We start from the raw sequence: 25,952 nt of genomic DNA, 5'->3' as shown, positions 1-25,952 counted from the left end.
TGCTACATAACATACATTGCTACTTAATATATATAATCTCTTGACATACGTCAAGGCAGCGATTGAGGCAGCGATTGAGGCAGTGATTGAGGCACGATTAAGGCAGTAATTGAGGTACGGTTGAGGCAAGTGATTGAGGCAGATAGAGGTGCAACGAGAGTTGGAATTATTTGCAGAGCGATTATTAGGTACGACAATATATTGAGAAATAACAGCTGTTGGTTGTACAAATTACTATTAACTGCCCAAATAACGATTTATTCAAAATTGATAAAGAACCAAAAAGTACTGTTGATCTTTCACAGTCGGGTTTTTGTACAACCGGCTGGTAAGTCTACGATACAATAGTTTGCAAAGCACAGGCTGGTAGAGTTGTTTCTCGGTTCCATTGCTACAATATATCGCAAGCTACACCACAAACCAGCCTTTGACAGTACTTTGATGAGCGAATTTAGGTATAACAGCACCGAATAGCTGTAAAATGTACTAAACATTACGTCCCGTGACTGTTAAAAACAGGGGGGCTACTGGTATGCAAGTATTGTGTTGATGCGACCCGTACAGTACATGCAATGCATTAGTACTGTACGCATGTATAATAAATAAGTAGGGTCAGCGCAACGCCTGTCACCGAAATTCTACCCCTCTTTCCAACACACCACACTTGGTTTACGGAGTGATACATTTGCACAATATCATCACCTACGACTAGAACAATTGCCTCTCGACCCAGCAGCCATGCCTTACGAGTATAAGAGTTCCGGCACTAATAGTCAGGTTTGTTCCTCACGTCTCTCGTTATTCGCCACTGTAATCAATTGACACACCTCAGGGCAACCATTATTGCTCTCGTGACTACGGTTCTGGTGCCTCCAACTCAAACGCCTACCACTACTCCAACGCGTGCGAATCCAAGCATGAATACATCATTCTGAGGCTTTGCTGACCCTTTCCAGGAACGGGTCGTATTACTACTCTAACCCCAACGGTAGTAAATACTACAACGATGGACAAGGAGGCTCCACCTACACCCCTCCCAGCAGTGGCAGTGGTAGTGGAAGCGGAGGCGGCAGCGTCAGCGGCAGCGGCAGCGGCAGCAAGAAATAAGTGCTAGCTCTACTCCGTATGTCAATACCTACTTGATGGGTATTAGTCGAATGGGGAGTGAGGGGTGCATTTACGGCCTGATTTTCAAACCACAGTCTCGCTTTGAGGTCGTCTCTAGCTTGATTCGAACGATGATGGCTTGTGAAGCATAAATTGCGTGAAATAAATCATGGGCGAGGCAGTCCACCCACGTACCATTGACCCATCCGCGCCGTGTTTTTGTGTACATGTAGTTTTGTCGTGTTACGCGTCATCACTTGCGGTTATAGCGCACCTTGAGTGTGACGACTGCTTCAATATTTTGATGCTCCTACTGGGTATTGCGAAATACCGGTCGACCACCAGCTGCTTCACTGCGGACGAGAATCTCTCTCCACGGAGAACAAGAAAACGGGATTGCTGCTTCGCTTGCATCGATGCACCTAGGTAGCACCGAATCCGTTGCTATCGAGGCTTCGGTGTTGACATCCTGCAGCCACTACGGCAGCCGATTGTGGCACCTATCTGCGAGAGTGTGGTTGTCATGATATACTCATCAAAGCAAACCGACAAGGCCAAGTGTACTTGAATAGATGCATGGATTCGAAATGTCGCTACAGATAAATACAAGTTTTGTATTGACATGTCACATAGCCTTGCTGAAGCTATCTCGAGTCTAGATCATCCTGATCTCGCCGCGCCATCATCCGATCCCCGTACAGATCCGTGTGCCTGCCCACCCAAAGCCTCCAAATGCGACCTTTCTCTCGCTACAAACGATGGGAATCCCTTCCAGAAACAACCCCATACTTCCCACCACAGCGTTACCGGGGATGGGCCATTCCAACGGTGCCACTGGCCAATCCAGCCAAAGCATTCGACAATTATTAAGTGTGGCGAGTGAAATGCACTGCCAAGAAGATGACCAGGACCAGATATACAACACCCTCGGCGATCAACTGCTGCTTGAGGATGCCCCTTTGCTCTCCAGTCAGGGAGTGCGTGGCCCCGTGGGAGTACCAAGACACGACCGAGTCGAATCGACCGAACAGCGCAAGTAGTCCAATGGGGGGAAGGAGGACGGCGAGGGCGACGATGGAAAGGAACACGGCTTTGTGGCGCTCGTCTTCCGTCTGAACACGACTTTGGTAGAAAAGCATGTCCTTTCGGGCGGACTCAATAAGCTCAGTCTCTGACCGACTAAACATTTCAAAGCTCACATCGGCATGTCTCCTTCGTCCCTGCATGGTTCTCGACGAGAATCCGCTAGGACGAATAGCTCTGGAGCTCATCATTGACCTGCTGTCGTGCAATCCGAGTTCGTGCCAGAGGGCCGAAGAGCGTGGACGAGACGCATTCGGGACATGAGGCCCGATGCTCAGCGAGGCTGGTAACTGGATTCGACCTCGAGGCGTGTCAACACTCGCTGCGAGCTTGTCAGTCGCCACACTCTGTCGGCGAACGAACAGTTTGCCTTACTCTTGGCATTCTTGCGAGAGTTTCGTCCCTGATACACGGCGGCCGGTTTCACAGGAGTTGAAAACGGGAGACTGTTGCGCGGGTCGGCAGACGGCGGCGTCAACGGCGTCAGTGGACTGTTTCGCGAAGACAATGTGCTAAATGTTTCAGATCGAGTCGATCTCGCCCTGGCCGCGAATATTCCTGGAAGATCAGTGTGGTCTTCCTCCCCGCGGGCCATACGTAACTGTTGCAGCACTGCTGCATCCGGTAGACTGATCAAGGAGAATGGCAGCATCTGCACACCACTCGGGGTCCATTCCTGCGACAGGTGACCACTGTTTCCTTGCCAGAAGCCGGATGCAAACGCAGCCTTGTTCGGAATCGTCGCCGGAGTCTCGGGAACCTTTGGTGGCTCTCGTGGTGCACTCGGCTGTGACTGATGCGAGTTTCGCGCCTGCTCCAGTACTGACTCGAGGCTCTCATAGCTGTTGTTCCAATCTTGCATTTCAAAAATGGACAAGGATGGCATCGTGCTTTGGTGTCGAAACGAGGCCGAGAAACGTCGAATAGCGGCGGCGGCTCGGGCGGGCAGCGGAGGTATCTGGTGACTACCGTCTTGGTGGTTTGATCTGCTACCAGAACTTGTCCAGAGCTCAGTTCGATCAAGCATCCGTGTCGCGTTGTGCTTGGCGCTACGAGGCACCGCCGTGCTGTCCGTTCGAGGCCCTCGAAGTCTTGTCTCCGCAGAGCCGTTCCCCGCAGAGCCGGTCCCCATGCCGGCCAAATCGCCATCGCCGATGGCGAAGACATCAGAAACATCAGCGAGACTGCTACCAGCTCCCTTGACTAAGTTGATTTCAATTTCGCAAAGAGGCCGCTGACCCCGTTCTGTAGTGACGGTTTGCCAGTCCCCATCGGTGTCTGGATCTGTATGCGTACGGGTCAGGGTTAGGGTGAGAGTTTGGCCGGCAGCATCGTCTGATGAATCTGAACGACTGCTGGCTCGAGGTCGGGCGCCGGACCTGATGACGGGAACCTTGACGGCATCATCGACCTTCTAAGTCGACTGGATAGCTGCAGGGTTGTAAAAAGCCGCATCATGGACGGGCCTTGTTCCGTGTTGTTCGAAATTGCGTCTCGGCATCGGCTGATTCATGGTGACCAGCAAGTCTGGTCGACATTTTGCGTGTCGAGAGGTTTCGAGGCCCTCGAGTTTGACCCCAGAACGCAGAAAGTTTGGGTAAGCACCTTCGTCGTACCTGAAGCGGTCGACGCTCAAGCTGCTCGACGTTATCGAATTGCTCGTCGCCAGCTGGCAGGACATTCTCCTGCCCAGGCCCAATTTTTCTGGGCACCGCCGACTCCAAGTGCTCTCGATTCCATTGCCGTCGGAGCGGTCCATGGGCTTAGCCTCGACACCCTTATCTAGTTTCTCCTCATCGACGGTGACGGGAGGAAGGGCAGGAACAACAGCGGCAACAGCGTTGCTTTGCTCGCCCCGCCGTACGTCGTCTGATGGCGAACCAAAATCGGAGCGTGATCTCTGAGCAAATGACGCACGGTGAGAGGGATGGCCGCAGAAATTCTGAAGGCGGAGGGCAACGTGATTCTGAAACGTGGATGATGGTTGTGCTGCATCGTCGAATTCCTCATCGGCCGCCACCGTCTCCCACTCCGAGCCAACTTTGCCAGCGGCAGATTTATCCTCGCCAAACTCTGCAAGAGAAGCAAGGGTTTGCGAGGATTTGACACTGCCAACGGATGGAGAGTGCAGGTGTTCGGGGCGTCCGGCGATTGCCATTGGAGCTCCTACATGCCGACCATGAACTTGCTCGAGATGAAATCCTGGGTCGTCTTCGGTGACGGTGAATGGGTTGTCGTTTGCCAACGGAGCGGACATGACGATATCGGAAGAGTAGTAAGCTCCATCGCGTTTGGACGCGCCACCCCCCGTGGACAGCATAGACTATCTCTTGTCATTAAACATTCGTTCATGCAATCTCGTTTAAGGAATGAACATACGCCTTCCGGAACAGGTTGCATCATCTGGATCAAGCTCAGGGTCGAGGCACCCGGATGCTCTCTTGCCTTGAGTCGGTGAGCTTGCGGAGAAATGCCTTGGGGGCAAACGAGTGACATACTTGACGACCGAAACAAAACGGTACGTTGGAGACGTCGGCTGTTTGGGTTCTCGCAGGGTCGTGAAGCGGTCCAATCGATGGTGCGGGGGAACAAGTTGGAGGTTATGAATCACACCATTCGAAGACCCGGTGTACGCGGCTCCTACGGGTTTTGTGATGATCTCGGGCATGCAGCGGTGAATCATGTGGTGCAAGATGCCGAAGTGAAGAAAGCTCGTGATCGGGCGTTGGAAGATTGTCTGGCGTGATAAGCGAAACTCGACGGGATTGTATCGATCCTACGTTGAGAGTGTGATGGAACGGTGTGTTGTCGTACGTTTGTGGAGGCGGGGAGAGAGAAAGCCGAGCAGGGAGGAGAAGGGACCAGTGACGTGACGTGACTTTTTGACCGGTTTTGAGCATAAAAGAACGTAGTGCTTGACGAACATCGCATCCTTGCGTACCGAGTACATGCTACAGACGCGGAGTGCAGCTCCTGAACGAGGTACCCGGTTACTCCTGTCTACGAGAAGGCATGGTGTGACTTGCAATTGCGGGGAATCGCATGACAGCAGGCCTTGCCCAGCACCCGGGCAGTGCCTACTGCAATCAGTAGCATTGTATCTACCAGGTACGATGGCATTGGTATTATACGGTCTGAATCAGTACCGACTAAATGAACGATAGTGATGCCAGCAAGCCAAATAAATCGTGCCTGTGCTTGCTCGGCACTCCACTCCACTCCACGAGATGTGAACAGTCCTCCGCGTTCCCCCCAACCCCGCGTGGAGCCGAGGATCAGGACGCCATTCAAATACGACCATCCATATCTGCCCAGAAACTTCATCGAGTGCCCTAATTGTTCAAATATTGGCTACCAAGCTCGAGCTTGCCGGATGGCGATGGGGTACCTCGCGGAAGGCCGAAAGGTTTCGGCTCATCGAGCTTGAGACTGCTCCCACAGAAGAACGTTATCGTGCAGACGGAAGCAGTGTTTGAGATTGAACGGTATTCCTGGATCACGGCGAGGGTATCTCGATCCACCTCAATCTCGGTAACTGGGAAACGATGAATGTGAAGTTCAATCAGCTTCACATGTCGTTGACAGGTGTCGTCGGTACGAGAGAGCCATCGAGGTTAGGTTCCCTGGCAGGTAGGTGGGCCATGTGACTTGGCATGTACCCAGTATACTGTGCCCAGTGTACCTACTGTAGCTGTACCTCTGAATAGTTCTTTGGGACGGAGTACTCCGTAGATGTAATACAAGCCCGTTGGTGTCATTTGCCAAGGTGCGTCAAGTGCTCCGACCCCTTCCCAGAATTCGGTATCAAAATATCAAGTGCGAGAACGACCGATTCGCATTGTACCATTCGCTGTACCATTCGCGCGAGGTGCTAACGGATTCAGTACAGTGGATCGGAAGGTTGAGGCTACGACCGCCGCAAAGGAATGGGGCTCGGCGACAGTGGGTGGCGTATCGAGCTTAACGCTTCCCGTCTTGCCGTTTGTTACCGAGCATTGGTGGTACGTACCGAAAGTCCAAAGTCGAATCCCTTTACGGAAATTTTGATGTGTTAGAGATACTAAGTACGGAGTAGTAGGTACAAACTAGTAGTATTCAGCACAGAGGAGGTGCAGGCGTGTGCGTGTACAGCAGTGACCTGTAATATATGGCATCTGCTCTGTCAATGCAAACTAACTAGTAGATTGCTACTGGAACTTGTACTGTAGAGTACTAGGTACAAATAACTCCGACGGCGCCGCTACTTGATCCTCGTCCTACCACGCAACAATTTCCATACTAGGCATTCACCCATCTCCTCACCATCTCCTGCTTCGTACAGCGCTCATTCCGCGCTTCTTTCCCGGCCAGCTCTCTGCCACTATGCGTCATGGCTTCCGATAGCCATCCCAGGTGCTGGGATGCGCTTCCCGATGAGATCTTGCTCCAGATCTTGTGTTGTGGGTACCCTTGGTTCGATCGTCTCGGCTTGGAATTCGGCGGCAACGCAAAGGCCCCTCTCCGCCCCTCCATACGTCATTGAACAGAGACTTACTCTTGGAGCAACGATGCTTAGACCTCGAGCCCTGTCACATCACAAGGCTGCAGCTGGTATCGCGTAGACTCCAGAAAATATGCCTCGACGACGAGCTGTGGAAGCTCTTTTGCTTCGAGGACTCACCGTGGTATCAGTGGCTCCAACATCGGCGAAATCCCTCGGGCGGATCGGTTGGTTCCGACGTCGAATCTGACGATGCGGCCTCTCCCCTGGATCCGGACTCTCGCTGCGGCGGGGGGCTGGGACGGAAACGATGGAGGAGAAGGATGCAGGACATGGCAAACTGGGACCCTTCCTATCCCGACGAGCGAGTCTCCTGGTACGACGAGTACATGCAGCGCAATGGCCCCACCAGCATCAACTGGCTGCAGGCGCCCAAGACGCTGGGCGGGGGGGACTCCCAAGCGATGATCGAAGTCCGAGGCGTCGCGCTCTACGAGGCCTTCCACGGCGGCGGCGGCGGCGGCGGCGAGGCCACGCTGGCCGTGTCGCCGCTCGACGATGGCTCGGTGTGCCTCTGGGATGTCAGGGGTACCCGCGGGCGAAAGGGTGGCATCTTGGCGAGGAGCAAGCCCGACGTCCTTTTCATCGACGGACCAAGCAGCCAGAACTCTCGACGGAGCAAAAAGATCAACACGGGTGTTACCGAGTGCGTCAGCGTCGACAACGATGGCCATCGGGCCTTTTTCGCCGTCCAAAGCCGTACGTGCAGTCCAAGGCAGCTCCCCCCCCCCACCCCCCTCCCCACCTCCCACTATCCCAGGACTGGGCTAACGTCGGGGACATGTCAGACCTCATCGAGGTTGACCTCAATCGCTTGGACGTCGTGAGCCAGGAGTCGTTTGAGTGGTCCATCACGACTCTTTCCGCCGTGCACCAGAGCCAGCCTCTGACGGTGGGGACGACACTCGGCGTCCACCTTCACGATTTTCGTGCGAGGAGTCGGCCGTGTCGTGATGCAGTCGATCGCGTGGACGGGCAGCAGCACGAGCAGTCCAACGTCCTTCGAGCCATCTTCGATCCCACGCCGCTGGCGCCGTACGCGTCGCTGTCTCAGCCGACGCCGATAAGCATCCTTCATCTTCCTAGGCCAGGACACCAAAGCCTCGTGTCGGACGACATTTACGTATCGGGTCGGTTTTCCAACATACTCCACTACGACAGACGCAAGTTCCCGGCCATCGTTGGATCCATCTACTCGGGAGCGCTCATCTCAAGCCTCGCGACGCTTCCGCATCCCTTCTCGACCGTCGACATGGAGGTGCGACGGCGGGGCGAGTTTAGCGCCGAACGGGTCGCGCACATGAAGGCGGCGGGCTCGGGACAGACGCTGATCGCCGGCGGCAGCTACAACAACAAAGGCTCGCTGGAGATGTACGGCCTGAGCTCGGCATCGGATGCGGACGGGCAGGCGACGGTGCTGAGCTCGGTGATGAAGAATCGGCAATCGGCGGCGTCGGCGGCGATACTGTCGGTGATCAACCACGGCACGAGAATCGTCTTCTCCGACGGCTCCGGCCTTATCAAATGGTTCGAGAGGGATGGCTCGACCGAGTGCCGCCGGGTGCGGGTCGGCCACAGCGACGCCGAGGAACGGTCGACCCTCTTCGTGCCGGGGGCGGGATCGGACGACCTCGCACGCAAGATTCTGTCGACGGCGCCGACGCAGGGGCAGGGGCGAGGGCAAGATCAAGACCGGCCCGGCAGCGACAACATTTTGTTTTGGACTGGAGACAAACTGGGGATGGTGAGCTTCACGTCGGAACCACTGTTCGAGACGAATGATTTTGACGCCCCACGACCGGAGGCTCAGGACGAGGACGAAAAGAGTCGAATGTACGCCATCAGCATGCGCGAGGCGCTGGAGTGGCAGGCGGATGAAGTCAAGTTTATGGGCAACATGGGCATGAGAGGTCAGGGTGCGAGCGGATAAATGTGGAAATTTTTTGGATATGGATGATGAAGGAGCAAGTCTACCATCGCCACTGCGGCTGCCTTTTCGTTGCTCCACGACCAAGTCTTACTTTGCCTTTCACTGTCCAGTTGCCCGTAGCACACACCATGAGTCGCCGACCGCCGGTTCCGAACGGGGGGACAGCCCCAGCTCGCCGACTTGGGCTGATGGCCCGAGCAAAGCTGGAGAAGCCCTCGAAGGGAAGCCCTGGGCATGGTTCAACGTTGGTCGCCATCATTTCACGAAACGACGTTGAATGGATCCCGTCTGCTGACGCTCCCAATCGCCGACGACACGTACGATCTGGACGAAACCACGGCGGAAATATGGTGCAAGACAACGCCTACGCTGGGTAGGTACTGATGGAGAGCGAGATCACCAATCGGAGACTGACGGCAACACTGCCATGGCGAGGACGGCGAAATTATTGACGCTTTTGTCCCCCCGCCTCGACGGATACGGCGGGACGGGATCGACGCTAGTATGGTTGGAGGTGGGAGCAGGCCTCGCGGCGGGGCGCCGTTTGACAGCGGGACTCGCCAGCCGAGTGGAAGAACCAGGGCGAGTACGGGACACTTACTGTACAGTAAAAGTAAAGACCAGGTACCCAGTACCGTACACTGTGTCTGGTCCCTGTTCATGGCACGTTTCGGAAAACAGCTGGGTGCAGCACGGAGGGTTATACACGTAGTACGGAGTACAGTACCGCTCGGGGAGGTGTCGCCGCTGTTGTCGTCACACTTGCTTGCCGCAGGAGACCTAGAGAAAACAGAGCAGGGTGTTGAGCGACGATGCGGAAGAACTGCAGGTAGATAGATGTACGGAGTACTCCGTACATGCAAAGTAAATGTGCTTGCTATGGAACACCGCCGTTGCCTGCACCGCGCAATGTGCTGTCAGCCACCGCGTAATCTTTCCGGCGAGGCTGGCGGCGCTGGCGCTGCTTCGGGGCGCTCTAGCGCTGAGCGGTAGGGGGCCAACCGAACCAACGGATGTTTGCGCAGGTCAAGAGGCTTCTTGTGCAATTACAGTACACATACGTGTACGGAGTACTTGCGTGGGTACCTAGAATTGACAAACTTTCGTCCTGAAACTCCAGAGATACGCGTTGTGTTGGCGTTGGTATTGTTACCGAGTACTACCTGTCAATGGTATCGGTTTGCCAGCACAAGTAATATTCTGCAACACCATTGTACATTACACGCACTCCACTCACTCGCCTTGGTACCGTACGGTGGTGCACTACTGGATATTAGGTACTATCGTAGCGGTATGGCACATGCTTGGTACGACGGAGTGCAGTCGTATCTCAAAGTGTTAAAGTACCTGTATTACCTGTACCGCATAAGGTACTTCCACCACCTTGTCTTGACCCGCGTTCCTTGAAAGGCTGTTCACGGCATCGACCGCACCACCCGCACCACCACCAGAGGCGGACAAGGATGCATGCATGGAAAGCTCTCCTACGTCGTATCTCTCCCCCACCTTCCCCTCACCCCCCTAACTGTACTCCTCCTTCGCTTTGGCTTCCAAGTTGGTTTTGCAGGAATTGTTTGCCAGTCCATTCTCGTTTGGCGCCCTGTCCGTCCACCGGAGTACCGGGTACTTCGTGCTCGCTGTAGCGCTGCTGTCTGGGCCCCTGGTTAGGTACCGCCGCCTGGCCGAGTGATGTTTGATAAACGCTCGCTGAACAACCTGGGCCTGCCTGGTTGAGCTCCCGAGCACAAACGCCGGGTACTTGCCGGTACTGCCCACTACTAGGTGTTGCACGCTATTCTCTGGTACCTGCTAGGTAGGTACGGTAGGTGCTTGGCCGCACGACGCCGTCTTCCACGGCATCTGCATCCCGTCCCTCTTACTTCCTGTTCTTGCTTGCCTTCTGCACTCCCGCTTCCCGCTCTCCGCCTCCTGCTCTGTATTTCACATACCTGTCATCGACTTGGACGAATATATAGCTTATTCTCTCGCCAAGCAAAGCCTTTCCCTCCACTACGTTCCATTCGACCAGTCACCGCCCCCCTAAGCGTATTCGCCTCCTCGACAAGGCTGGCGGACGCAGCTGTCCATGTGCCTGCCGTCAATTGCGACGACGACGACGACGACGACGACGACGACGACGACGACGGAACCAACGAGCGTGTTCAATGGCCTTTTGGGTCCTGGCGGGGGGCAATATGCCCCATCCTCCTCCTCATCCTCTCCCGTACGTGACAGGTGACGGGAGAAGACCGGCCGACGAGGACTACTCTCTCGATCCGCATGATAATACTGAGAGACGTAGAGACGTTGACTCCTTCAGCCTGAACAGAGGTGCCGACGGCCGTGATGTCGAATCCTTGGACCAACCCTCCTGCCGAACCTCCGACGCAGTCCCCTCCCATTATTTGCCTCTTCACTCGGTGCCCGTCCAGAATCTTGCATTTCTCGTCATCCGCGAAGATGCCGTGCCGCTATCCTCGCCCTCACCCTCTCCAGAGCCGCGCCTCGTCCAGGCCGAGGCCGAGTATCGGCACGATATCGGTCCTGGTCGTGATCAGAACCAGCAGCAGGGAAACATGCGCATGGCCAACGCCACGCCTGCCGACGCCGACGCTTCCCTGGACCCCCCATGCTGCCCCGTCCCGGCTCTCGAGCACACCCAGTCGGGCCTCTCCATCTCCTCCTCGGCCTCGGCCAGCGACTCCCTCCTCCTCTACGACGCAGCCGACCCAAGCTCCCTATCGGACCTGGCCGCCGCCCGCCTCGTCCGTCAGCACCTCGCTTCCTTTCGCCGACGCTCCCCGGACTCGCAGTCCGAGCGGATTCTCCGCGCCCTCATCGCCCCCAAGTCGCGCGGTGCCGACTTTCCGCTCGACAACGATGCCCTGCGCAGCATCTTCAGCGCCGCCAACGAGCTCTTTTTCGCCTCGCGCCTCGCCTGCCGTGTCGCCTGGGACTGGAGCCATCCCGACAGCGGCCAGTACGAGAACCACATCGTCGGCACCACGGCCCTGCGTCGCTGCGTCCGCCTCGGCGGTTGGGAAACGCTCATCGTGCTTTCGTCGCCCATCCTGCGCGACAACAAGTATAACCGCCGACTTCTCATCTCCACCTTTCTGCACGAAATGATCCACAGCTACATGTTTGTCATGTGCGGCACCAAGGCGAGCAAGTCTGGCGGACACACCGACGGCTTCCGACAGATTGCCGCCATGATCGATGACTGGGCCGGCAGGGAGTATCTGCGCATGAGCGACATGGAAGCCGATCTCGAGCGCTTTCGGGACCATGACCGTTGCCTTGACGTCGAGCCGGCATGGCACGACTACGACGCGGGGGGGCGCTATCTCATGCCGCCGTTGCCACCACTCCCGCACTCCTCCCACGAGCCTTCTCACCGCAGGCAGGACGACCAGGCACAAGGCGAGTGGCGGTGGAATGGGCATGAGGACTTTGGTCCGTACCCTTCGGCCTCGTCGTACCTCTACTCGGGCCAATAAACTAAGCCGGCCAACGAGGGCGAGGCGACCTTGCTCCCTACTTTCCTTTCCCTTGCCCTTTTATTCTTGTTCTTTTTCTCCCCACTTCCCTTTCCATTCTTTCTTCCTTCCATCCTTGTCGCATTCGACTCTTTTTTGCATTAAACATGCTTGCATGGACAGGCTCGGCATGGGGTTAGGAGTTGAGGTTCGCTACCCGGACGAAACGCTGCATACACTGCGTTTGGGAATATTTTTTGTGTCCATACATGATTCTATCTTGACGGCTAGTCCATTTCATTTCCCCCCATTTATCGCACTGTACGTTGTACCATTTTTCGTGTTCAGAAGAGGAGTCAAATCGTCCGGCTCAATGTCGGACCCGTCGTCGTCGATCGCTGCCGACGCCTTAGGCGAGACGACGGCGTTGTTCCCCAATGCGCCCTGACCTGCGTCGCCACCGTCCGCCGAGGGCCCCAACCCTTCTTCCATCATGAAGGCGGGAATGGCACCAACCATGGCGACGAATCCGAGGAAGAAGTATGCCGAGACCATGTACCCGTGGTCAGCGCCCCAAGAAAAGGTAAGACCAGTCAAACCGGGCCCAAGAGCTCGTCCCATGGCACTGAAAGCAGTAGCGAACCCATTCAGCGTTCCGAGTACGCGGAGAGAGGTGCACGAGTTTGTGAGGAGTATGGTGAGAGACGGGAAGGCGATGATGATGGCAAACCCTTTGAGGATCATGACGACCAAGACGGCCGCCATGCGCCCGTTCTCCGTCGAGAGCAGGGACGTGTATGGGGTGAATACGTACACAAAAGGCAGCGCGATGCCTATTCGTACGCCCGAGGTCAATGCGAGAGTCCATCATGTCATACCGGAAAGGGTTTTGGCTCACAGCAAAGCTTGTAGCAATTCAACACTCCGTAGCGACCTACCAGCGGCGGATACAGCATGAACTGGACGAGGCCGCAGCTGACTCCGTATATCGTGAAGATGGTCCCGATCCTTCCCGACGTGAGGCCGAATCCGCCGTTGAAGTAAAATGGGAGCTTGGTGTTCTCGGGCGTGTGCGTCATGACGGGATAGTTGAGAAACACGGTAATGTTCTGGTCGTAGGCGACGGAGTGAAAGGCAAGAAAGGTGAAGGCGGCAAGATTAATCATCGTTTGCCGAGTGAACACTTCCTTCAGGCCAGGAGCTTGCTGGTCGGCATCCACCCTGTCCGCCGGCATCTCGCTCGGCACAAGCGGCGCCGTGGCCTCCCCGTCCAGAAAGGAGCTCCTACGACGAGGCATCGGCATCCGTTTCCGACCAACAAAGGCTCGGGAGACACGCTCGCCGGCGACGAGGCCCCAGTCTTTACGATGGCGCTTGGAGGCGAGAGTTTCCTTGGTCGCGTGAGCACCGGCGCGAGGACGGTGAGACCAGGTGTGACTCACCTTGAGGAAGAGGGCGGCGCTGGCGGTGGATATGAGGAAGAAAACGGCGGCCATCAAGTTTGGAAGGATGTAAGGAAATCGATGAAAAAACTCAAACTTCCCGAACACGTCCGGGAATTGCCTCGCCGGGTGGGCAAAGAAACCCCCAAAGGCGGGCCCGACGACGGAGCCGAGAGACCAAACGAGAGGCATGACGGAAAAGGCCCTGGGCTGCAGCTCCCGCTCGGGAACCATCTCGGCGACCATTGTTCTGATGATGCCCACTGATTGTGGACAGTTAGCGAATCGCTCGTGCGCAAGGATGACATTCGAGTTCGTTGCCGGCGGCACTCACCGTTCCCGTTGACCCCGCCGGAGAAGGCTCGAGCCGTGATGGCCATGGTGAGGCTTGTTGACATGCCCCATATGATGAAGCATATCATGGTGCTCACAAGACCGCAGAGCAGGATAGGTTTCCGGCCAAATCGGTCGGCCGCCTTTCCCCACGGCACGGCCGCGACAGACTGGGCGACGGAAAAGGCAGCCGACGTCAGACCAGCCCACTTGGCGACCTGATTCTGACCGACGCCAAAGTCGCGAATCATCTCGGGGAGGTAAGGAAAGACGGATGTGTAAGCCAGAGGCTCTGCGAACCGCGCAACGGCTATCGACGACGGGTCAGCAAACAGAGTCCCGTCAGCAGTCCGCACGGGACTCGGGCGGGTGACGGCATTCTTGCACACGGAGTGGGAAAGGACACTCTTGCGTCTCGCCGTCATATCTCCCATGCCTGAATTGCGTACGAAGCATGAAGGGGATGCTGCGTGCTGCGGAGAAGCCGAAGGATACGCAGTTGAACATGCGAGAGGGCAACCGCTATCGCGCCGTGTTGGAAGATGGCTTTACCTAGGATAGCCAGTTGGCTGACGGGCAATCTCGGCTTGGACACAGTCGGATTGGCCATTGGAGCGGTCGCAACCTTTGTTTGCCAGTTGACATGGATGGAGGATGTGTTGGCACCGGTATATTCCGTTCGACAAGTTGAACGTTGGCCGTCCAAAGGCAAGGCAGCAAGACGACTGGAGGGAGTTCAGAGCTCAGATGAGAGATGGCCAATTCTTGGAATATCGGCAAAGGATCGTGAGTGGCAAGAAAGGGGCAAAGTTTCAGGCCTCAAACAAGAAGCGGCACGGATTCTGTGTTGACGGAGGTCGTTGCGTCACCAAGCGTTGACCACACCACCTCCCCACGTACTGTGCCTGCCCGGACCACAACCAGGTCGGGCAGGCGATTTACAGTGCACTTAAGAATGTACATCATGTACATGTGCTGTAGGTGTACTGTACATGCACAGAACTTAAGTACCTAGTATGTAAGTACTGTAGGTGTAGAGCAGGTGTACTGCAAGTACGGAGTACATGTGCCCGGTATTACTCCGCACAATACGCCAAAGAGTACGGAGTACCAGGTGAGCAAGCGACTTGAATGGTACATGCACTCATTCTGTGCCCTACCGGCCGGTACGGTGTTGCGGAACACAGAGACATTCGGATGGAGTACATGTACGTACTGGCTCCTCCTCCCCCGCTCTCATATTTGTACAAGTACATGTTGTGTACAGCGCAGCACATGTACTTGTACTTGGATGCAAGCGTGACGAGGCGCACGCGCGGGGGGGGGGAGGCGGCGAGTCACTCAGGGACTCAGGAACTTGGGAGCAATGTCACAATGATGCAGACGGCATGACGGCTACCTATGCAAGATGGGAACCTGTCCTACCTGCAGGATTTACGAAGCACATGCACCAGTGTGTAGTCTGGTTGGTGCATTGCTCATTCGTGCCCAATGTCAATTACTGCCAGAGTACAAGGCCAGAAAAGTGAAATGTAAGTAATACTTACTTAAAGGGGCATATGGAGTAGAAAGAAGTATGTGGTACGGAGTACGGAGTACAGACTACAGTTCTCCGTACTCCGTACAGGACTGCGCATTAGCACCTATCGGTGTACTTATTTGTACTTGGTAGGTAGGTACTTGCATGTACTCCTTATTACATGTACAGGTTCGCAAGAACATGCAAAAGTACTTACGTGAGTACAAGTAATATTAATTCTCGATGTTGGACGGGACGATCCACCCCTTCCCGGTGGATTGTGACAACCCGGAGGTGCGGGGCCTTGCCACTACCAGTGCCTCCCAAGTACTGTACAGGAAGTACATGCGTTACTCCGTACGCTTACGTCCAATTGCAAGTAATAATACATGTACTTCCTAGCTTGACCAACTCGGCATCGATTCCGCAACCTCTCAACCTCTCCGCTCTTGATACCAACTTCTTACGACTTGTGTAATAGCATCGTTCGTGTACAAGCCCTTGGAGAAGCAGATCTCTTCATCCAAACACTCCACTCTGACGGCCAAGTTCTGGCAGGACCTGCCACCGCCAGGTGGTGCCCCGTCAGCGTCAGTGGTGCCGCCGCTGACGACTCAGCTTCTGCATCACGCGTTGCTTCTGCAAAGCCCAGCATCAGCATCAATCAGCCATAGGCCATAGGCCATCATTCATACTCGTTTCCTGGCATCAACTTGACGTCGGACGAGATGGTCAACGAGTCGACGCCCCTCATCCAGACGGTTCGCGTCGGGCCTCCCCGGAGGAGGTATCCGCACCAAACGTTACGCCGCTTCTGCACCATCGCTTGCACCTGCGTTCTCATCGGCGGCTTCATCTGCTTCGCCATTCAAGCATTGTTCGTGTGGCCGCCTCGCCATCGTCACAGCCATTCCAGTCACGGCGCCAAGGCCATCACCCAAGAGGCCCTGCGATCCATTCTTCTCAACACGCCCTCCGCCGAGTCCGCCAAGGAATGGAGCAGCTACTACACGTCTGGGCCGCACCTGGCCGGGAAGAATTACTCGCAGGTGTGGCATATCCCCCCCTCCTCCCCGCTTGTCCGCGCCGCGCCGCGCTGACACGATCCAAGGCCGAGTGGACGGGAGACAAGTGGCAGCACTGGGGTGTTGATGCCAGCATCGTGGCGTATGACGTTTACATCAACTATCCCGTCGATCACAAGCTTTCTTTGCTCCAGAGATCCGGCAAGGACGCTCCGTGGTCTCTCGCCTTCGAGGCTTCCCTCGCCGAGGACGTGCTGGAGCAAGACCCCACCACGGCTCTCGCCTCTCGCGTCCCAACCTTCCATGGCTACTCCGCCAGCGGAAACGTTACCGCCCCGTTTGTCTACGTCAACTATGGCACCTACCAGGATTTTGAGGACTTGGTCGGCGCCGGAATCCACCTTGAGGGCAAGATTGCCGTTGCCAGATACGGCGGCATCTTTCGCGGGCTCAAGGTGAAGCGAGCCCAGGAGCTCGGCATGGTCGGCACCATCATCTACAGCGACCCTGGTGATGACGGCGAGATGACCGAGGAGAAAGGGCACAAGAGTTATCCTGACGGCCCTGCACGAAACCCGACCAGCGTGCAGCGGGGAAGTGTCCAGTACCTTAGCATCCGGCCCGGCGACCCGTAAGTGCCTGCTCATCATCATCCACCTCGCTGCGCAGCTGACTGACCGGGCGTGCGTACGTGTGCAGCACGACCCCCGGTTACCCGTCGAAGCCTGGTGCCCCTCGCGCCCCCGCCGATGATTCGACACCTTCGATCCCGTCCATCCCCATCTCATACGCCGATGCGATCCCCATCCTCAAGGCCCTCAACGGCCACGGCCCCGATGCCGCGAGTCTGAACAAGTACTGGACGAGAAACCTCGGCCTCGGATACAAGGGAGTCGACTATCACGTTGGCCCGACACCCGACAACCTAGTCCTTAACCTGTACAACGAGCAGAGTTACACGACGACCCCCATATGGGATGTCATCGGCATCGTGAACGGCACCGTTTCCAACGAGGTCATCATCGTCGGAAACCACCGAGACGCTTGGATCGCAGGCGGAGCCGCCGACCCGAACAGCGGCTCCGCTGTGCTCAACGAGGTTGTCCGCAGTGTCGGCAAGGCGGTCGAGGCCGGCTGGAAACCCCTTCGCACCATCGTTTTCGCCAGCTGGGATGGCGAGGAGTATGGCCTCGTGGGCAGCACCGAATGGGTCGAGGAGTATCTCCCCTGGCTATCCCATGCCAACGTGGCGTACATCAACGTCGACGTCGGCACCTCGGGTCCCGACTTCTCCGCCTCCGCTGCCCCTCTGCTCAACCGGGTCCTCCGCGCTGCGACGAAACTGGTTCCATCCCCCAACCAGACTGTCATTGGCCAAACCGTTGGCGATGTGTGGCATGGCAAGATCAGCACCATGGGAAGCGGAAGCGATTTTACTGCTTTCCAAGATTTTGCGGGCATCCCCAGCATCGACATGGGTTTCAAGAGCGCCCGAGGTGGCCCTGTCTACCAGTACCACAGCAACTATGATAGCTTTCATTGGATGAACGAGTTTGGCGATCCGGGCTTCAAGTATCACGAGGCCATGGCCAAGGTCCTCGGAGTTTTGCTCGGCGAACTTTCAAACAGCATCGTCATTCCTTTCGGCGCCACAGATTACGCCGATGCATTGGATGGATACCTCGATAAGGTCCAAGATTCTCTCAACTCTCGCAAGGACACGACGGATTCGAACTCCGACGATGACGTCTTCGCCGTTCGTGCTACCGTATCGGCCAAGAACATAACCGGTAGCGCGGATGCCTTTCAGGAGAGTCTCGCGTCTATTCGCAAGTCTCTTGCGGCCCTGCATACGAAAGCTGCCAAAGTTGACGAGCGCGCTGCGTGGGCAAACCGCATGCTCGAGGAGGGCCTGCCGTGGTGGAACATCATCGGCAAGGTGAAGCTGTGGATCACCGTTGCCAACGTGAACACGCAGTACAAGTATCTGGAGCGAAACTTTTTGTTCGAGGGCGGCTTGGATAGCCGCAGCTGGTTCAAGCATGTCGTATTTGCCCCGGGTCTGTGGACTGGCTACTCTGGCGGTAAGTTTTTGGACGTTCCAACCTGCGACTCTAGCCGCATGCTGACGCGCCGACCCCTTAGCCGTGTTCCCTGGACTGATGGAGAGCATTGACGCTGGAGATTACAACAATGGGCTCAAGTGGGCGGGCATCATTGACCGCTGCGTCAGAAAGGCCATCAAGAGCCTTACTTAAACCACGTCCCACGAAGGGGAGGAATCATACGGCATGGAGGAGTGTGGTGGCATGAGCGAACGTGAGCGATTTTTTTGGACAACCTTTTGGAATGGCATATGCATGATCTCGGCCACGGGGGCCTGTGACACAGATTGTCCATTTGTAGACTTGAGCAAACGCATCCACAGACGTGCAGGGTTGCGTCGTCGGCGCCAGTACGCTCGCACGGTATGCGCTTCAAGCTGGTGGATAGAGCGGCATTCAAAGTCGTCGACGGGTGTCTGGAACAGATTCGCCCTTCACACACATAGTTGTAGCTCACTTGGATACATGCCAGCTTAGGCAGAAAAGGCCTGTTGTCGCAGGCGGGCTTGGCTGCGATGACGAGTATCAAAGGTTGTCAGTGGTGCTCTGTGTCGGTAGCTAAATCCGTGTCTATGTCATCTAGGAGTAATTTCACACTTCATTTTTCATCCACCTACCCCTTAGAACTTGTACACCTGCTCCTTCGAGTAGCCAAGATCCTTCAGGGCACCACTGAGCTCGCCTTGGTCCTTGGGGCTGACCTTGTTGCCGGAGATGGCCTTCATCAAGCCGGGAGGACCACAGACGAAAAGTTTAATGTTCTCGTTCTTGGACTCGGGAAGCACCGTCTTCAGCAGGTCCTTGGTGATGAAGCCGCTGTTGCCAGTCCAACCCTTGGGGGCTTTATCGAGCACGTAGAAGGCGCGGAAACGCTGAGGGTAGGTGTTTTCAAGCTCGGCAAGCTCCTTCTTCAGAAGGATGTCATCTTCGGTAACATTTCCAAACACCAGCGTGACTTTGGTTTTCTCCTTGGGGTTGTTGAAAATGGTTCGCAGGAGCTGGTACATGGGAGTAATGCCGGTGCCGCCGGCGATGAGGCCGATGTGTTCGTGCTTGTTCTCGGACCAGGCATACTTGGGGAGCGGTCCCTTAAAGTCCAGCCGCTGGCCGGGAACCATGTTATGGAGGTGGGTGCTCATGGGGCCGTCGGGGTACTTCTTGACCAAGAGATCAAGGAAGCCTTGCTGGCCTGGAGCGGCTTCGTCAGCATCCACTCAAACGGAGCGGCTCGGACGGGTAAAGGGGCAACGTACCCTCATCGCTGATCGGAGTGTAGGGTCGCAGTGTGGCCTTTTCATCGTTGGGACCCTTGAACTTGGTCAGGATGGCGCTGGCGATGTGCAGGCCCGACACATGGTCGCTCTCGGGAAGCTCGAAACGGAAGCGCTTAGTGTTGTGGTTGACGGTCTCGACCTCGGCCAGCTTCAGTGATACGAAGCCCTGATCACCACCAGTGAAGGCTGGTTTCACGGCAGCGCCGGCCGCCTGCGTGCCCTTGGCCACGGCCCCTTCTCCGCCGGCAAAATAGTAGTATCCTGCGCCAGCAACAGCGGCGGCGCCGGCAACGGGGAGGAGCATGCTGGAGCCACTCTTAGGTGCAGATTCGGTGGCATAGTGGCGGACGCACTGGATTGGTACCGAATTCGTCAGCATCACTCGCCCCCAGGACAAACCAGACAAGAAAGCGTCTTTGCACTGTGGCACAGGAGTTGTTTTGTAGGAGCTGGCAACCAAGACGTACCGTCCTCAACGGCTGAGCCGCGCGGAATGCAGATCTAGCAAACATCATAGGCTTATTATGTACTGGGCTGGAAAGTGGCCAAGCAAGCTTGCTGAGGGAATGGACAAGTTGTGCTGATGGGCAACAGGGATACGTTTGACGAGGTGGACGAAGACGCGCTGCGGCTTTTGTCACGCCATAGCTACCATGGAGCTCTAGCAGCTTGTCAACCACGCATCCAATGCATGACGAAATAATCACGTGACGAGAACGCCAGCTTGCCGCCCGATGGCAACATCAACCACGCAATACCAAGTATTGACAAACTTCACCAGTGGGAGGAGGCCTATCATGTGTACACACAAGTACGAATTATGTGGATGAAAGGTCGTTACCACGATGTTCACACAAACGCCCAGCTTGGTGCAGGACGGAGGCCTCACTATCATCGACAACGGCTCGAGAACACTCGCAATTCATCACGAACTGAATGCTGTATGAGCAAAGGTGTTAAACAAATACCTGGGGAAAAAACTTCATACTTTCTGCAAGGACTCAATTCGTTAAAACGATCGTTGATCGCAAGGCTGCTCGCTTTCGAAATATCCGCGAGATCCTGCGCAAATTGGCATCATATACAACTGAATAATATCCATCCGGTGCGGCTGTCGATGTACCCGACGACAAGCCAATTCGTAACATCGTCATACCTCCTTCCTTTGGGATACCTGAGTAGCTGGGAATACCACATCTATGCTGGTCTGGCAGGCCGATGGCCCCAGAAATTGAAGAGGTGGGTTATGATGGTGTAGGGGAGCCAGCGGCTTCGCACAGTCGACAGCATCGGCGTGTCCAAGCTTTGGCACAATGGCATAATGGCAATGAACATCGAAGAGCCCTTCTTTCGGTATCATCGCTTTCCACTCCAAGACTCTCTCCCCGCCACCCTCGGCAGTGCCATCGATGAGAACTGGTGTTTCCGTTCGCTTTCACTCCTCCCTGCCTCCGATATATGCTTTCCATTCGAGGCAAGTGCGGGAAGCTGCGTGGAACAAGGCGCAGGGGATTTGGCGGGTCGTTCGGTTCAACCTGTCCATTGTGCATCAATTCGTCGCACAAACCTCCTCCTCGTCGGATCGCCCTCTGTTCCAAAGCCCCCGCTTGACGCTCGAAGAATCTCGTTTCCGCCGGCGCGACACTTAAGCGTCACGTTGAGTCCACGAGCCGCAGTCAGCTTCGGTAGTAGAGATCAGCTGAAACTCCAGCCGCACCACACCATGGCATGAGCACGGAGAGCGACCAGCATGTTCCGCAGGCGAGTGGGGCCCGTGACTTGGGTCAACTCATGGCCGTCATCTGGAGGAACCTCCCTTGGAATAGGTTGTAATCGTCCTTCTGTAGATGCGGCAGGCAGCAGGCCACGGGGCCAACGCTTCACCCTCCACCTATTGCGTCGTCACCGACACGCCAGGGTGGTAGACGATAGGCATGGCCGAATTAGGCTGGCGAAATCATTCACCTGCCAACGCCCTTGCCTGCTTCAACATCGCGTTTGGGTCCTGTCGCCTTTGGACTTGACACATGCTTGACCGGGGACTTGATAGGGGATTTCACTGGGGATTCTGGATCCCCTCTCCTGCCCAGATCCTGGCTGTCGCTCCTCGTGATTTCCGGGTCGGTGTACTGCGCCATCGTGGGCGTGCTGGTCTGGCTGCCCCCCCTCTGACCGTGGTAGTGAATTACTTGAGGCGGCGTTTGGCCCGCCTGAATTCCGAGCTGCTCGGTAGGGTACGGATTAAGGTCCTTGCTGGAGGTGGAGAAGACGGACACGACCGGCTGATGATATCCATTGGTCGGATTGCTCGAGGTGTGCCGGTGGCCCTCCTGGACACCATGCTCCGCCTGCGTCGGCGTTCCAGCTTCGTTTGGAGACATGGGGCCCTCCGCTGGCTGGCTGATGAGGCTGTTCATGCCCCCTTCAATGTCCCGCAGCAGCCGGACGTATTCCTCCGGGACCAGCCCGTTCTCCTGCGTCTTGGGATCCTCCGCGACAAGCCATCCCTGGCCGTGGCGATATGAGACCCATATGATTTGCCCTTCCACCAATGGCAGCTCATTCTCGTTTTCCCTTTCAAAGTCGAACAGGGCGACTGCCTTTCCGTGAAACTCCTCATCTGGCGACGTGATGGTGAATTGATAATCTCTCGAGTAGCGAGACTCGTCCGCGTTTTCGAACTCGGTCGATGAGGGAGAGCCGGAATCCGGCAATCCGTACCCCTCGCCGCTGTTGACCGGTTCTGGGTACGGGTACGACCGTCGACGCCGCGCCTGATCTGGCGGATACGTGACGACCTCCCCGCCTGGGCCGTTTGCTTCCTCGCCTTGGTTGACGTAGTATCGCTCGGCGCCATCCCCAGACGTTCCGACGTAGTACCCTCTCTCGTCGTCGTAGTTGGACCGTCGCATGAAACTCGACCCCTGCGCATCGTCACTGCGCCCGCTCAGAGGTCTGCCGACAGTGTTGGAAGCCGAAGATGACTTGTGCCTCCGGTGGCGCGTCGCAACTACGGGGCTCTGCAGGTCCTCATCCTCGCTATACGGAGGCCCATCCCCGAACTCGATGGGCTCGATATCGTGGCCACGGTTGAATCCGTCTACCTTCCAGGAATCCCACGACGCCGGGGATTCGGGCAGTCCGCTGGTCTCGTCCGCAGGAGTGGACCTACCAGAAGGAGGACCCGACGGTTCCAGCGGAGGGCCATAGTGCAGAAGGTGCGACGTCGGATACGCAAAGTCGCGCACCTGAGCATACGGAAGGCTTGACGGATAGGCTGGGACCAGATGCGACTGCGGTCGTGACCTCGATGGCGCGGAGGTAGCGGAGTATTGTGAAAGCCTGTCCTTGGAAACATGCCGCGGCATGGGAGGCGGCAGGTAGCTCTGCACGGATGGCGTAGACGTCATCAACGGTGACAAGCCGGCGCGACTTTCCTTCGCAGTTGTGGCAGCATCGAGAGCAGGCGACGTCGCAGGCTCCGATGGGGTCTCACTCATGGCCGCAGTTGCCGTCGCCCTTTGCGACGACACGTCTCCGGATGAGGCCGGTTCTGGCTGAACCGCTTGCGACGGCCCGGCCCGTACAAAAGAGACTCCGGCCTTGGTGTACGGAGGGTTCCAATGGCACCCGCCGCGTTGAATCGCAATCCCAAGTGGACAGAACTCCGCGGAGAGAGAGGGGGGAAGGGTGGGGGTTAGTGCCGTCCGGAGTTCGTCGGGCGCATGCGAAGGCCGCCTACGTTCTAGAATGGCAAACCAGGTTTGCACACGCTATCTTGGAGACGGGTTGTCGATATTATCGTCGTGGATCGCAGTCGGGAGAGTGATTATGACGTTTCCTGGATGTGGTGGGATGGTTGCCTCGAACCCTAACCTGGGAAGGAGAGCGGTGGGGGATGCAGGCAACGAGCGTACATCAGCCGCGACAACGGGATGATGGAGGTGTCGGATAGCACTCGAGCGAAAACCGCGGAGGCGACAAGTTGACGTGACGAGAGCGGGTCGCTGGAGTGCGATCGCAAACGTGGAAAGGGTTGAGAGCAACAGAAGAGGAGGTGATGTTAAGTTGCAGACGGCGACTCTATAGTGGCATGGGTGGTGCTACCCTAGGCCGTGCACGGCACGCCGTTAAGGGAAACTTACATAATGACCAAAATTATAAAAATAGCAATTTCCGATTGCTTGAACTCAACACAAACGAAAACGGACGAGAAGATATAATTTTATAAGAAATTTAATCTGAAATAGTCCTTTTTGGACGTAATTAATTCATGTATTTATTCATGAAGTCTCAGCCTTTTACGCTGACAGTAATTTTTATTCTACGGAAAGGTGACGAATTCTTCACACATGGCGGATCGAGCGCACGTGAGAATCAAGGCGATTGTTCACTACTCATCTGTACTTGCCCTTTGCGATGATTAAAAAAAATGACGTCCATGTCAACTTAATGGCGGATAAAATGGAAAGCGATCTTGCCATAACACGCAATCCGGACGATACTGCGGATCGCACTGAACTAGTGCAGGAGACAAAGTGTATGGCCGAAGAAATACCGACCTTTACCCATTGTGGCTTAAGTACATGTACTCCTCCCCTCCACCGCACGAGAGCTTTTCTCAACCACCCAAAACATGAAACCAAGCTTAGCAGTCGAGGATGCTGCGATCGGCACTGCACGCTTTTCCCGACAACCAAACAGTTGACGCCATTGATGCGGATTATCCAGGCTGGGCCTCCCGTTGAGATAGGTACGTGCCAGCTTGCGAGTTGAATGATGCCCGCCTTCTATCCTGATGAGCTTTATTTATTGGAGCTGTCTGAACTCTCTTGTTGAGAACAATATATTATACGCTTTTTTCTGATCCATGAACTCCTTCATTTCGTCGTTTCGCCTCTACTATGGTTGCCGACTATTAACACGTCCTTGCGGTAGTCCCTTGATAGCAATTCCACATCACCAGCCAGCGTGCACCACGGATCTCCTCGGCCCATTCTCCTGGATAGGTGCTTGAACTCAAGATGGAGCACGCGAACGGAGCAGCCGTATCGCCTGCCAAAAATGGCACGGACGAGCGCCCGAGTCCATTCAAGCTCAGATTCTGCACCGTCTGTGCGAGCAACCAGAATAGGTTGGTATTTTCGTGCCCACGCGCCGGTCGTCGGCATTGACACCATTCCTCATAGGTCCATGGAAGCTCATCTACGGCTTGCTCAAGCAAACTACCCCGTCATATCCTTCGGCACAGGATCGCTTGTGCGGTTGCCTGGACCGACCATCACGCAGCCAAACGTTTACCAGTTCAACAAGACCTCCTACGATAGCATGTACAAGGAACTCGAGACCAAGGATGCCCGGTTGTACAAGAACAACGGCATCCTCAACATGTTGGATAGGAATAGGGAAGTGAAATGGGGCCCGGAAAGGTGGCAGGATTGGGCCATCGGTGTCCCCCGCCTGCAGCATTCCAAGGACCGCGGGTACGAGGGCACTGAAGGAGGCATCGTTGACGTCGTTTTCACATGCGAAGAGCGCTGTTGGGATGCCGTCATTGATGACCTTCTTAACCGGGGTTCGCCACTTAATCGACCCGTTCACGTGATCAACGTCGATATCAAGGATAACCACGAGGAGGCTCATGTCGGCGGCCAAGGCATTCTTGACCTAGCCAACTCGTTGAACGAAGCTGCGGCGGAGGAGCGGGAATCGGTGGGAGTGGCCGCATTTGATAGCGGTGGCGCCGCGAGCCGCGCCAGCTTTGATGAGAGGGTGCCCGAAATCCTCGGCGCCTGGCAGGAGCGATGGCCGAACTTGCCTTCGACATGGACACTGGCTTGGTTTTGATGTCCTTCTCGTGCGATTGAATTACAGCAAGCGTTTTGTTTGGGCGTTGAGCCAGCACGAGATGGACAGTTACGCAGCCTCTGTTGACGATTATTTTTGATGGACCCTGGAAAGCAGTCGGAACAGTTGTCCCCACAAGCAGCATGCTTTTTCTCTCGTCACTTCAGGCAAGCAAACGGAAGCATACTTAATGGAAATGGCCATTCGCGCTGTCCATGATAGGCTTAAGACGAGGTTTGTGCGAACGAACAGCGAGGGACCCAGTCAA

General features: G+C 56.0%; 9 protein-coding genes across 9 annotated transcripts; 5 read left to right on the top strand and 4 right to left on the bottom strand.

Moving 5' to 3' along the window:
- Positions 1–738: 738 nt before the first annotated feature.
- Positions 739–1,107, top strand: DCS_06598 (uncharacterized protein; the record flags this gene model as incomplete). The annotated part of the gene is made up of 3 exons (XM_040803886.1): positions 739–777; positions 833–903; positions 957–1,107. The coding sequence occupies 3 exons, from the start codon at positions 739–741 to the stop codon at positions 1,105–1,107; spliced, it is 261 nt and encodes an 86-aa protein (XP_040653990.1).
- Positions 1,108–1,973: 866 nt separating this feature from the next.
- Positions 1,974–4,686, bottom strand: DCS_06597 (uncharacterized protein; the record flags this gene model as incomplete). Its single annotated transcript, XM_040803885.1, has 4 exons — positions 1,974–2,512; positions 2,566–3,604; positions 3,653–4,513; positions 4,570–4,686. 4 exons carry the CDS (start codon positions 4,684–4,686, stop codon positions 1,974–1,976), a joined length of 2,556 nt encoding a protein of 851 aa, XP_040653989.1.
- Positions 4,687–6,993: 2,307 nt separating this feature from the next.
- DCS_06596 (F-box domain containing protein) lies at positions 6,994–8,660 on the top strand (the record flags this gene model as incomplete). Its single annotated transcript, XM_040803884.1, has 2 exons — positions 6,994–7,429; positions 7,519–8,660. 2 exons carry the CDS (start codon positions 6,994–6,996, stop codon positions 8,658–8,660), a joined length of 1,578 nt encoding a protein of 525 aa, XP_040653988.1.
- Positions 8,661–10,855: 2,195 nt separating this feature from the next.
- On the top strand, positions 10,856–12,160 carry DCS_06595 (putative metallopeptidase; the record flags this gene model as incomplete). Its single annotated transcript, XM_040803883.1, has 1 exon — positions 10,856–12,160. One exon carries the CDS (start codon positions 10,856–10,858, stop codon positions 12,158–12,160), a length of 1,305 nt encoding a protein of 434 aa, XP_040653987.1.
- A 276-nt stretch (positions 12,161–12,436) lies between these two features.
- DCS_06594 (Major Facilitator Superfamily protein) lies at positions 12,437–14,348 on the bottom strand (the record flags this gene model as incomplete). The annotated part of the gene is made up of 3 exons (XM_040803882.1): positions 12,437–12,972; positions 13,038–13,844; positions 13,916–14,348. The coding sequence occupies 3 exons, from the start codon at positions 14,346–14,348 to the stop codon at positions 12,437–12,439; spliced, it is 1,776 nt and encodes a 591-aa protein (XP_040653986.1).
- A 1,813-nt stretch (positions 14,349–16,161) lies between these two features.
- DCS_06593 (uncharacterized protein) lies at positions 16,162–18,716 on the top strand (the record flags this gene model as incomplete). The annotated part of the gene is made up of 4 exons (XM_040803881.1): positions 16,162–16,482; positions 16,545–17,089; positions 17,158–18,542; positions 18,604–18,716. The coding sequence occupies 4 exons, from the start codon at positions 16,162–16,164 to the stop codon at positions 18,714–18,716; spliced, it is 2,364 nt and encodes a 787-aa protein (XP_040653985.1).
- Positions 18,717–19,183: 467 nt separating this feature from the next.
- Positions 19,184–20,349, bottom strand: DCS_06592 (putative cytochrome-b5 reductase, mitochondrial outer membrane form; the record flags this gene model as incomplete). Its single annotated transcript, XM_040803880.1, has 3 exons — positions 19,184–19,752; positions 19,817–20,189; positions 20,305–20,349. 3 exons carry the CDS (start codon positions 20,347–20,349, stop codon positions 19,184–19,186), a joined length of 987 nt encoding a protein of 328 aa, XP_040653984.1.
- A 1,449-nt stretch (positions 20,350–21,798) lies between these two features.
- On the bottom strand, positions 21,799–23,337 carry DCS_06591 (uncharacterized protein; the record flags this gene model as incomplete). The annotated part of the gene is made up of 1 exon (XM_040803879.1): positions 21,799–23,337. One exon carries the CDS (start codon positions 23,335–23,337, stop codon positions 21,799–21,801), a length of 1,539 nt encoding a protein of 512 aa, XP_040653983.1.
- Positions 23,338–24,861: 1,524 nt separating this feature from the next.
- On the top strand, positions 24,862–25,684 carry DCS_06590 (protein SSU72; the record flags this gene model as incomplete). The annotated part of the gene is made up of 2 exons (XM_040803878.1): positions 24,862–24,971; positions 25,027–25,684. 2 exons carry the CDS (start codon positions 24,862–24,864, stop codon positions 25,682–25,684), a joined length of 768 nt encoding a protein of 255 aa, XP_040653982.1.
- Between the last annotated feature and the right edge of the window lie 268 nt (positions 25,685–25,952).

The sequence above is a fragment of the Drechmeria coniospora genome, chromosome 03, assembly GCF_001625195.1.
Source record: "Drechmeria coniospora strain ARSEF 6962 chromosome 03, whole genome shotgun sequence".
Classification (NCBI taxonomy): domain Eukaryota; kingdom Fungi; phylum Ascomycota; class Sordariomycetes; order Hypocreales; family Ophiocordycipitaceae; genus Drechmeria; species Drechmeria coniospora.
Note: the sequence above shows the minus strand (reverse complement) of the source record. Positions and strands in the feature narration are given on the sequence as shown.